This window comes from Cavia porcellus, unplaced genomic scaffold, assembly GCF_034190915.1.
Source record: "Cavia porcellus strain 051 isolate PalLab524CR breed Dunkin Hartley unplaced genomic scaffold, mCavPor4.1 scaffold_17, whole genome shotgun sequence".
Lineage (NCBI taxonomy): Eukaryota > Metazoa > Chordata > Mammalia > Rodentia > Caviidae > Cavia > Cavia porcellus.
The window spans coordinates 41,318,766-41,331,111 of record NW_026947500.1 but is presented as its reverse complement, the minus strand read 5'-3'; the positions used below and the strand labels follow the sequence as shown (position 1 = coordinate 41,331,111).

At 49.4% G+C, this 12,346-nt stretch overlaps 1 protein-coding gene across 1 annotated transcript in view; it reads right to left on the bottom strand.

Moving 5' to 3' along the window:
* Positions 1-736: 736 nt before the first annotated feature.
* Ext2 (exostosin glycosyltransferase 2) overlaps positions 737-12,346 on the bottom strand; it is a 134,649-nt gene continuing 123,039 nt past the window's right edge. The window contains exons 11-14 of the mRNA XM_003465100.5: positions 10,658-10,801; positions 8,629-8,757; positions 7,145-7,227; positions 737-1,243 (exon numbers count right to left, since the gene is read on the bottom strand). Coding sequence (XP_003465148.1) covers positions 1,105-1,243; positions 7,145-7,227; positions 8,629-8,757; positions 10,658-10,801 — 495 coding nt within the window. The 3' untranslated portion in view covers positions 737-1,104. The remainder of the gene's footprint in view (positions 1,244-7,144; positions 7,228-8,628; positions 8,758-10,657; positions 10,802-12,346) is intronic.

The window sequence follows — 12,346 nt, the reverse complement described above, 5'->3', positions numbered from 1 at the left end:
ATGCTGCTCGACAGAACAATGGCAGTGCGAGAGTGACTTCAACTGGCACACAACTGGGTTTCCCTAATTATATCCATATTCTAAGCAAATTGTTACGTATTTTGTGTTTCTGGGACATATGTTATGGCTAAAGCCCAAACTGTGGCTAATCTTAATATTAGAGCCAGATAAATCTGTTTCGGATCCATAACATTTAACATTTGCCAGAGTAGATTTGTTCATCAACTGGGCTTAAAGAGGTATAATTCACACATGTGCAGTATTACTAAATGCTGAAATTTAATGATTTAAATATACCGGCAACTGTTGCAAAGTGGTTGTTATAGCGGCGTTTAACGTTAGCCAGAGCCTCCCTGGCTAATGTTACATTTATACCAAAAGAATGAGGGAAATTTTGCCCCCCAGGGGGGGTCATAGCTCCTCAACTTTGATAATATGGTACCACCTAGGGCAGCTCGGTGCATGGCTATTGAAGTCCCTGTTTTCCTCAGAACCCCTATAAAATAGTGAGTGGCTCTGATCAGGAATCACATGGATTCCCTTGGGCGGTCCACAGCCGTCCGCTCCAAGAAGGGATGGTTATGATTTGGGACCTCTGTTCGGCACACATGGGAGCAGATACTCCTCCTGGCTGTGTCTGCCCAGACTGTCTCGAGGCCAGAAAGTACAGTTAAATACACAGAGAAGGATGGTTCCTTGGACTCCCAAAAAATCAATGTTTAAAGCACAGCAGAAAAAAGGAATAAAAAATAATTTTAATCATATCAAAATGCCACCCCAGAGGAGTGGCTGAGGGACCGACTGCTGGGCACCCAGTGCCACGGCCCTAAGGCAGAGAGAGATCGGACCTGCTCCTCCACTCAGTGATATAAAACGAGGGAGCACAGGGTGACCACAGGGTGCCGCAGTGGCTTCCTTCTGCTTGGTGACTTCGGGAGCCCACAGCGGAGCTGCTGCGTGCCTCGGGGGCTCCCCGTCCTTCTGGAGGAGGGGTCAGATGGGTACCAGTGGGCACCCGGTCTGTCAACCTTCTACCGCCATCTCATGACGAGTGCTGGGGGCCCTGGCCTCTTCCTGCCCAGTGCCCGCCTGGACCCCTGCGTGTCACAAGCTGCCGATGTTGGGGAAACTCTTGAGCTTCTCAGGAAAGTCGTCCTTGTACAGCACGGGGTCTGCTCTGTGCTCCACCACCTTGAGAGGCATCGTCCCAAAGACCGAAGCGAACTTGTTGATGCACTCAGACCTGGGTAGCAGGACGAGGGACAGGCAGAGAGGGGGGCAAAAAAAACCCAAAACCAAAATGTTAGAAAGCTGCGAGAACCCACACAAAACCCGTCACACTGGTCATTAGTAGCTCCAGCCTGCTGCCGGGCTTGAGACAAGGCTGAGGTGCAGGGAGACCCCAGCTGGGGACAGAGAGCAAGAGGTGCCCTTCCAGGCTGCCCAAAGGGAGGAGCAGCCCTTCCCCCTCGAATTCCAGTCATTCCTCCAGCTCAGCTCCAGCAGGCCTCAGGCCAAGGTGGATTAGCTGCCAACAATCCTTAACCCCCTCTCTACCAGTGGGAGCATAGGCAGGGAACGGACAGGCCACCAGGTCACAGGATCAGTGCCACAGGGCTGCCGAAGACAAGAGAAGATGATGGGCCGGGAGCCCTCATCCATTTGCCGGCCTGCAGTGGGAACGGCAGTGCTGAGTTTGCCTCAGTTTACCCCGTGGGGAGGCCTGCACGGTTTTGTCTCCCCCTTCCCCGCACTCCCCCTGCAGTAGAGCCTGCAGTACAGGCTCACCAACATGGCATGGTGCTGCTACAGAGGGGGACTGATGGATCTAACTCAGCCCACACCCCAGAGCAGAGAGCAGCCCCTCAGGGTGAGGGGCCAGGGCGTTCACTGTGATGGCTCAGGTCGACCTAGTGTGACAGCTGGGTAAGGAGGACATCAGCACCCACAGGCAGGGGACTGACCCTGGGAAAAGCCTTTTAAATGCAGGGGACCTGAAAGATGAGTTTCAGCACCCTCCTCAGTGAGGCCCTGGCACCTGAGAGCCACGGGAGGACAGCTGGGCAGGCACCAGGTCTGAGTGGGACCTCAGGTCTTTTTGGTCCTCAGAACAGGCGGCTGTAGGTTGTTTTCAAGTTACTACAATCAGCAGGTTTTTATCCAACACCTCTGGGCCTTGGGAAGAAATCAGTTAATAAAGAAGATGACCAGTATCTATTACCGCTTCATTCTGAGCTGTAGCTAACACACAGTCACGCCCACCAGCAGCATGACCATGTGCTCAGGCTGTGCCAGGGGTGCTTTGCTCCTACAGTGACCCACGAATCCTCATGACAGCCCCAGGGGGTTAAGTTCTCCTCATACTCTTATTTCACAGGGAAGACTGAGGCACAGAGAGCTAAGCAACATGTGCAAGGGAAATAAAAAAAATCCAGAAGAGACAGAGCCAAACCCAGGCATCCTGGCTCCTGAGGCTAAAGTCTTAATGAGGAAAAAGATTTTTTGTTTTTTGGCAGTGCTGGGGATGGAACCTAAGGCTCTGCATGTGCAAACAGCCCCAAGTTTATTTATGGACATAATTCTAGGGTCCAGAGGTAGGGGCTGGGAGCTGTTGGTCTCTATTAGGTACCAGATAGGTTTACACATGATTGTTCCGAGAATTCCTCCCCTGGCCCCCTTATGGACTAAGCTAACAAGGTCTAGGGAGGTTAAGTAATGGCCAAGGCCCCCGAGGTAGAAAGGGTGGACCTGGCCTCCAAGCCCAGCCTTGCACTGGCAGCCGACACTGGACTTAGCATCACACTGCCCTCCTTGCCAGAATGAGCTCCCCTCCTGCTGGCACTCGGGAGACTTGGCATGGTCTGAGGTTCCCCATGGAGGGCAACTGGTGAAAGTCAAAGACTTCTGACAGAGCGTGGTGCCCGCCCTGGGCAAAGGCTCTCCCCGCTTCAGGTTTTGGCTCCCAGCGGTGGCAGACCAAGTGGCATCTCTCCGAGGCTGCGCTCTGACAGCGTTCTGCCTGGAAGCAGGCACGCATTCTGGTTTCCAGTTGCGGTGCTCACCGACTCTGGCCAGCAAAGCCCGGGCACCAGTGGGTACCGATTAAAGGGTCCAGGGAGAGTACGAGCAACAGTGTCTCCTCTGTGGCCAGAGCAGCCAGCAGGGCATGGGCTGCGGGTGAGATGCCATGGGGCTCGGGCCAGCCTGGCCTACTGACCACCCCCCCTGGCTAACCCGCTCTGGCGAGTGCCACTGGCAGAGCAGTGCAGTTATAGTCCAGGTGCTGGCAGAGTGGCATAGTCACTGTGTGCCACATGGTGCAGGCCCTTCCTCCGCCCAGCTGGCTGGCAGTGTGTCCTGTTTTCTTCTCACAAGGGGGACCCATCAGGAGCAGTGAGGGTGGGCAGAGCCTGCTGGCTGCTGGTGGCCACCCGAGTTGTCCTGCTGGGCTCTGGCTCCCCTGTCAGTACTTCTCTCCATGCTGCTTTTCCAATCAAGCGCGCACTTGCCGACGGCTGCCAATACCTGCCTCTGCTGCATTGGAAGCGTCCCGGGAAGAGAAGCCTGCAGCTTTTGTTTTCCTTCTAGACACATGCCATTACCAAAGGTAAATGCTGGGAAACTGGGCGGAAATGCACACCGCCAAGTCCGCGCTGCCAGTGTTCATAAGTCTTAGGCATTTGTGCCCAGCACACAAAACCCTGCTTGCTACAACAACACCGGATAGTTTTTGAACCCATGAGTGGACAGTGCAATCTTGAGATACTAATTCTCCTATTTCAGCGGCTGAAAAAGCTAACCATCAGAGCCAATTTCCTTAGGTCAGACACTCTGAGAAATTCACAACCTCATGCTCAGACTGGCCTGCACTGAAATACTGTTTTCTTAAATCAAAGCTGTCTGCCTGTCATATCACCCTGACCTTGGTGAAGATAAAGGTCAAAATGAATAGCCGGGCGCGGTGGCTCACACCTGTAATCCCAGCACTCACCTGTAATCCCAACACTCGGCAGGCTGAGGTGGGAGGACCATTGCGAGTTCCAGACCAGCCTGGGCTACAAAGTGAGCTCAAGGCCAGCCTGAACTGCATAGCGAGACCCCATCTCAAAAAAGACCAAAAAAAAAAAAAGAATAGCTATAAATTCTTCTGGTTCTTAAGACTAGTAGATGCTGGAAACAGATGCTGGGTAGTAAAAGCTATTCTCTTACTCAACTGAGAATTCTAATCCCAGACTCCCAAATACAGGAATAAATAAATACATCGAACCACAAAATCCAATACAAGGTCAAATGCTGGGAAAGTGGTTAAGTACTTCCACTGTTTTTCGAAAATGTGTATTCTGTAAAGGGAAACATTAAGAAATAAAGCAAGTGAACAACTCTACAGTTGAAACTTTATCTCTGGGGCTCCCCAAAACGGCTTACATCATATCTTTATCCCTCCCAACCTACGCGCCTTATTTAATAATTCAGTGCCTCAGTCTTTAATCCCAATAGTTGTGCTCACAGCTCCTAATTCAGCTCCTTGTTAAACCTCTCAAAGGCGCATTCACATCCTCCGACTCCTCTTCCTCAGCGCCACCCCTTACTCTAGAACCCTGCGACCTCATCGCTGTCAGAGTTACTTTCCCAAGGTGCCTGCTTGCTCCTGGCTCCACATACTCTGTGCTTGCTGGCCTTTCCAGGGGCAGCTTCTGTTTTCAGTTACTCTCTCTCCTAAATGTAAGATGCGATCCAGATTCTGCCCTTGGCTTTTCTTTAGTCAACTGTTGACTCCGAGCACACAACTTTCAATATCCCTTTGTTCTAAACATCTTTCTAAAGTTCAGCTTCACACCGCGAACTCTGTGTGTGGAGGGCGAGCTCAGTGTCACACACCTATTGCCCTCCGCTTTGTCTCCAATCTCTTTATTATTCACGGTAGCCCAACTCCTCCTCTGGTGTAACCTAAGCCCTGCCCTCCCTCCCTTCCTCAGTAGATGGTTTATGCTGTCCAGGGCACTGCCAGCTCCCTTCACTCAACACTGACGGCATATCTGTTGGCTTCTTTTGGTAACCGCCTCACACCTATCCAAGTCAGAAACTTAAGTTCCGGTACATCTTCCTCTGGGAGAAAGTAAAAATCTCTTAATTTAATGCGTTGCTTCCTTTCAACATTCCACTGAGTTCAAATCTTCTAAACTGGTCATCCTCCAGTCTCTTCACTGCCTGTTGCATCCCAAGCACCACTTCCAATCTCAGAGCAACCCAGTTCAAACTCCCTCAAGGGCTCCTCAGTGCCTGAAGGAAAAGTCCAAGCTCCTTAACTGGGAATTCCAAGCCCTCTGCAGTGTGGCCTGACCAGCCAGAATCCTACGTTTCAGCCAGATGGAATTGCCTAGTGACCACCAAGTCAGCCTTGAACTTGCTGCTCAGGCTCCTCTGAGCATGTGGCATTTCAGCCCAGAACCTCCTGTCTGCCCAGAGTGTCATCCATTGGGATCCCGAGATTGCAAAGTCATTCTTTTACAAGATTATCCTGCATAATGGACCTGATGAGATGCTTCCTCTCTTTCCTCTCATGACATACAAAAGTGACACTTGGAGCCTCTCTCGGGGCACTCGCGAGAATTCGCTCTGGATGAGGTCTGAGGGATCTGTTGGTATGACAACGCTGAAGCAAGCCTTCCGGCGAGGGCGGCTCTGTCTTCAAAGCTCTCTTCCGAAGAGGAAGATGCGTCCATACCTCCTGAGCTCCTCTGCCTGGTGCTGCACAGTAATGATCTCTAACTCAACGCCGCTCGCTGCTGTTTAAGCCTGTTGCCATCGGCTACCATCTCAGCTGGACTAGGAAACCGTCGTGTGCCTGCCGAGGAACCTGAGGCCACCACCAGGCCGTGTTTCTCACTTCCCTTCCTCTCCTACCGCCATTTCAGTTCACCCCAGTAACTGCTTGGCTTCCTGCTCTGAATTCTCCCCAGACAGAGAACAGGGGGGCGGTTTAACTACCAACTGCACACACTCCACTGGAACCACAGCGGGTCTCTTCCAAATGAGCTACGACTGTTCCTGTCACTGCCCTTCAGCTGTGCCATACTCGTGATCACCAATGACAAGCAACTCCAAAACCACAATAATGTTACTTCGTATCAACAGTTGCGAACAGTCATTTTTGGGGATAAGATACTTCCATATGAAAGAGATACAGAGAGATGGAAAGAGTACAGTGGTGTAGAAGGGTCCAAAGCCAAGAGCAGAACATTCTGGGTACAAAATCCTCAAGGCCTGAAGGATTTTATTATGGTGTAGAGACTTCAGCAGTGAATTCTGCAGCAGATGTACACGAGAGCTATGAACAGTCCTGACATCTCCTTCTAGGCTACTGTAAGGTTCTCAGAGGACGCTGTGGCCCCTGAGTAACAGTGCTCCTGGGCTGTCACGGCCTGCGTCTCCGTAAGGAGCTGCCTTTGGAACAGTTAGGCTCAGGTCAGGCACTTTGGAGCCTGGCACTCAAGTGGGAGTGATTAGGTCTAGTTCAGGATTCTCGTGGTCTTGGGGAAAGACGTGGCAGTTTTGCTCTTTCATACTCCCTCACGGGGCCCGGGTCACACTCCATGCCAAGTGTGCTTACTGAGTAATTGAAGGAAATGAACTGAAAAGGACCATTGCTGAGTGCCCCCCGCCTGCCCACCACCAAAAAATAAACTGCCTTTGATTCGGTTCCTGGGAGGGGTCTTTGTAGCATCAGTAAAGGTAACTTGTCTCGGGAGGGTTTGGCTTTGTTCTTTCTCATCCAGCTTCTACTATAACATGGAAATACTGGCCTGCAAAACAACCCCGTATTTCTTTGGAACGAACTGGCTTCCACTGAGGTGACTGTAGTTAGTTAACTGCTCAGTCCCTCAGGAGGATCTGGCTTCTGGAGCTTACGGCCAGTGATATTTTTAAGATCCCTGCAGCCATTGCAAATTGAGTGAGTAGCATTCCAAATTAATTCTTTGGGTGACCTGGGCTTGAACTAACCACCCCATTCCCACAGTGCAAAAGGAGGTGACTAAGGGCTACCAGCTGTTGTCCTTGTATGTCCACCAAAGTTCCACAAACCGGCCGCGGCAGGAAGAGGGGAGCGGAAGCTGGGGTAGAGCCTGGGTGGAGGCCCACTCACCTCTCCACCATGTGTGTCTGGTCCAGCGAAAGCCCATCGATGGCCGTACACTCTGGACACTTGAATTTCTTCCGTGGGGTCACCTGCCAGAGGAGCAGAGAGACCTTGGGCGGTGCCAAGGACTATAAAGTCAGGCTTGTGCCACCACACCACATGCTCCCGTGCTGTGAGCGGAGATGCCGCGAGCACACCAACACACGCACGCACACACACCTCACTGCTCTTCTGTTTGATTTGGGCTGGCTCAGCCCACAGTGCAACTCACAGGGGCCCAATAAAAGAGGCTTGGAGGCTTTTGCCTTCTGTAACTGGAAAGAAGTGGTGATGACAAGTTCCTTAATTCCTGTTTAATGACTGTTTTCTCACTGCCAAGGTCCTTGTATAAACACCATTTGTTCTTGCAGCCATAAGGGCGATGAAATACAGCTTCCCATAACTTTCACCGTAACCTTAGTTCCAACAGACGTGCTTTCTCCGCCTCTCTGCTAACGGTGGAAGCTGTGAGCGGCACCCTGCTCTAGAAGATGCCAGCTACGGGCCAAGGATTTAGCTCAAAGCACCTGCCTGGCAAGCACGAGGTCATGAGTTCAATCCCAGGTACCAAAAAAAAAAAAAAAAAAAAAAAAAAAGATGCCAGCTTATTCGGCAATTCTCTCCAGTTAGGAAAAAGAATGCAATCTTCTTTCACCCTGTGATCTCTCTCTTGGACTCCTCTCCTCCTTCCCAAAGCTTAAACTCCTAGAGCTCCTAGTGAACTCGGGGAAGGCTGCTATCCTAACCTAGTGAAGACGGTAAGTAGGGAAAGGGTCATTTGGAGGACTGAGGGACAGAGAAGGGACTGGCATGAGACAGTGCTTTTCCTTCTTTTCAGGTCACTTGGTTTGCTGATGAGGAAAGAGTGGGGATTTGTCTGCAATTCCAGTGTAAGCTCCCCGAGCAAATGCTGAGGGAAAGCTGGAACTGCCCATTTTCCTACCTGGAATTCTAACCAGGAGGAAAGAGGTCAGGATGCTGCTCCCCAAGGGAGAGGAGCCTGCCTTTCCACAGCTAGGGGTCTTATTGGAGCAAAGTCTGAATTTCAAGAATAAACAGACATCTTTCAGGACTAAAGACTATCCCACACCCCACAACATCTCTAGGTATTCTCAGCTTTTAATATGCCACGGGAGAGGTACTTTCAGAAAACTGGTCATTTGAAGCAAGGTTTAGGATGACAAGAGTTGTACAATTTGTTGTAGAACTTTATAACTTGTATAATTTTTTTTTTTTTGGTCTTTTTCCTTTTTATCGTTACGGGGATCAAACTCATGACTGCCTGCTTGCAAGGCAGGTGCTTATGCCGCTGAGCTAAATCCCCAGCCCCTAACTTGTATAATTATACAAGGATCTGTGCACCCAGTTCAACTTCTCATTTGCAGCTGTTAAGAATGAACTCCATTCTTCAGGATCAGAGAACCAAGCAACAGAGTGGCAGAGCCTCTTACCTTGATGACAGCTTTGCCTGTGACATTAGCTACCAGGAAGTTCATGGCAATGTCCTCACAGTTCATGTGTGCATCCACCCAGTTCTTGATATCCCCAGGCATTTTGTAGGTGTACAGGTAGTTAAAATACTGTCAGGGGAGACAGAAGAAAACTCAAATAGCACTTCCTTTTGGCCGACACATTGGAACAACCCAGCCGTGGCATGAGAACAGGCTTTCTTGTGCAAGACTAATCGAGAGGCTGGCTCAACACCAAGCCCAAAGGAAGTACGAGCGTGTCGGTCAAGCGGCCCAGCGTCTGTGACATGGGCATTGTTCTGCAGGGAAATGCATGTTTTCTTGAGGGGAACAAAAATGAGACATTTCTGAAACTACAACAGCCCACGTGTGAGGTAGTGTAGGAATTAATGGGTCAAAAATAAATCCATACCTACACAATAACCAATAGTATGCACACATAAATCCAAAGAATTATACTTATTAGGGCTTATTTGTTTTACTAACAATAAAAACTATTCCCTGGCCCTGAAAAATATAAGCATAGCAGTGTCATGCTAACAAGATACAATAGATATAAAATAGCCAAACTAAATTAATTGCATTAGAGTTAAACAGATCTTCCTCTGACATCAGCTTTCATGATACAACCACACACTCTTAGGGGGCGCTCTATTGGTGGACTGAATATTCTGAAATCAAATGCATACAGATTGTTCTCTAATCCCTAAAGTGATGGTTCTCAGAAGTACAAAAAGCTAATGATTACACAAAAGGAATTTTAACCTCCCAAGTAATCATGTAAAAGTTAAAACAATAAGATTCACTTTTATCCAAATAGCTAAGGTTAATTTTTAAACCATTTTATGCAAGGAAGGGTATAGCAGGTCAGTTTTATATTGTGCTGCTGGGAGTGTAAACAGGCACAAATAATACTGAAATTATCACATCATCTCTCTTTAAAAAGCCCCAAATGTAGGTTCCCTTTGATATAATTCTACTTGCAGGAATCTGCCATAATAATCATGAGTATAAACAGAAAGTGGGTATTAGTCACTGAGCAGTAGATATTAAGTATTATCTAAAATAGCAAAAATTAGAAATTTAAATACCCAATGATAAACAGTTTTACATGCTTTATGGAGAATGGATTTATGGTAGGATGCCAATTATGCCAAGAAGTTCTTATTTATGAAACTTGTTTATCAGAAAATGAGTAACACAGTGACTAGTAAGAATATTTACGATGGTCTCTGTATATACAAGAATAAACAAAAGGAAAGCTAAAAACAGTACCTGTGGACACTGTAGTGGGACCAAGGCTCACAAATACTTTTGTTTGCAAACAATTTTGTTCCCAAAGAGAAGCGATGGGCAAAATTTTGATTTTGTTTGCACACTCAGCACTGGGTGACACACACGGCTGCAGTCACCTTTCTCACACAAACTCACATGTGGCTGTCTTTCCAAAATTGTAGAACAAGTTAGGTTCGTGAACCGAGGTGTCACTGTAATGCTTACCTCTAAGTGACAGGATTACGAGTGACATGGATTTTCACACTTCCCACTCTAAGCATGTATTGCACTCCTAATGAGAAAACTAATACATTTATTTCTAAAGGAATACAGTGAGTCCCCAACAATCAAAGGAGTTCTGGTTCGGGAGAATGTTCGTAAATTGGATTTGTTCATAATCTGGCAAAGGGAGTTTTACACAGTACACCTGTGAGTCTTTTTTGTTTTTTTTTTTTTAAGGGCAGGAAAATTTATTGGTGAAAAGGAAGGGAGAACAGGGAACAGGACTAGCTCCTGAGAGATAGGAAGGTTCCCAAACGGGTTGCCACACCCGTGAATCTTACAGAGACACTGGCGAAAGTTCACAGCTCCACCATTCGTAAATCGGGGACTCGCTGTACTGCACAGCGTGGTTTCCCCAAGCCCTCGGAGTAGCAGGCCTTTCTGCACCCAGCAGCAACCAGGCCTGATGGCACTTGTGTCCCCTGGGTTGTGTGGCCCAGGCTGCGCCTCCTACCTTGTGGTAAAAAGCTGCTCCCGTGAGCACCATGGACACCTCATTAGTCCACTCCGACTCGTATTTCCACTTATTCATCTCATGGTCCCAGAGATGCAGGCGGCCCGGGTAGCCCACCAACCGATCAGGAAATTCCCGCCAGACCTGAGGACCGAAGCACAGCCACAGTCAGCCCCAGCCCAGATGACAAGGAGGGACAGTGCGGTCACCAGCAGCAGCCCTCTGAGGCCATCCAATGGCTCCTCTGCCAACGTGTGAAGACAGACACCAAGTCTGGGTTCCTCCAAAACTTCCTGCATGTGCTTGGGAATTTTAAATACTGTGGCGGCATAGCATGTCGTGTTAGGCAAGTGATTAAGAAAGCAGGCTTCATTCTTAACAAAGGTGCACATGAATAATAAGTGGAACCCTGCAACTCGGCTGCCCTGATGTGCATTAAACTGCTCATTCTGAACACTTACAAGGCGTTTCCATTCCTTTTTATTTTTTTGGTACTGGGGATCGAACGCACAACCTCGAACTTGCCAGGCAGACACTTAATCAATCCCCTCAGCCCCATCCATTTCTTCTGATTTAAAAAAAAAGTATCTATTTTCCCTGGGTACACACTTGTTTTTACAACCCAGTCAAAGCCTACACTGCCCTGCAGAGGATTTTTTCTGATTCCGTGTTCTGTGACAGTACTTGGCTTCTACGTTTGGCATGGCTCTTAGACAAACAAAATGTGGTTAGTTTCCGGGTGATGAGGTCCTGCTCAGACCTTCCCATGATTTCTGCATAATGGAGATCGACCTTTGGAGGGGCAGAAGCCCCTACATGACTGCGCACTGACCTTCTGCTGGCTGTCCCTAAGTCCCTTCTCAGTCCCCGATGCCACCAGGCTTGTGCGGTGGGTATTGCAAAGGGCCCAGCCTAGACCCGCTCCACTTCTCCAAGCCCCTCTCTCTCTGCATCACATCTAGTTTCAATCATTGAGAAGCCATCTGTAAGCTGACAACCTCTGATGGACGTCCAGCCCTGAATGCTCCTGAGATAGCCAACCTCTTACTATCCCCACCTGGACAAAGAACAGGCATCTCTGGCCTACTGTATCCAACACAGAAGCCCCTATCCCCGATACCCCATCCCATGCCTCCATGCTAGGGAGTCTGCAGCCGGCTGCTGGGGCCTCTGCTGTCCCCGCCTGTCCTCGCTCTCTGTCCACTGTGTCCTGCTGGCTCTGCTTGTGCCCACTTCTTACCATCTCTGCCACCAACTGATTCAGCATCCAGCATTCAGCCCTCAATGGTGTCTTGGCTGCCACCTCTGTCTTTCCGACCCCCAGTGCACGGCCTCTTCTTTAAGGATTATTCCTAAAGCATACTGAGTATTCTGCACAGGCGGGTCCAACCAGCGGGCTCTCCCTGTTTCTACCCACAGTTATTTCTGCCTGAGCAGTCACCTATGGGAACAAATCTCCAGGGTCACGTTGCAGAGCATGGCTGCTGGGTCCTGGGGGTCACCTCACCACCGGTCCCCAGAGCACGGCCAGGTTGCTGGCAGCCCCCTCCTCTTTCCTATTTTTCTAGTGTGCTGTAACAAACAACCACGGGAGGGTGCTCAGAACAACAGAAGCTTGTCTCAGGCACCAGAGCCCAAGGCCAGGTGTCACCAGGTCCACATCCCCATTGCCATCTGCAGGGAAAGGTC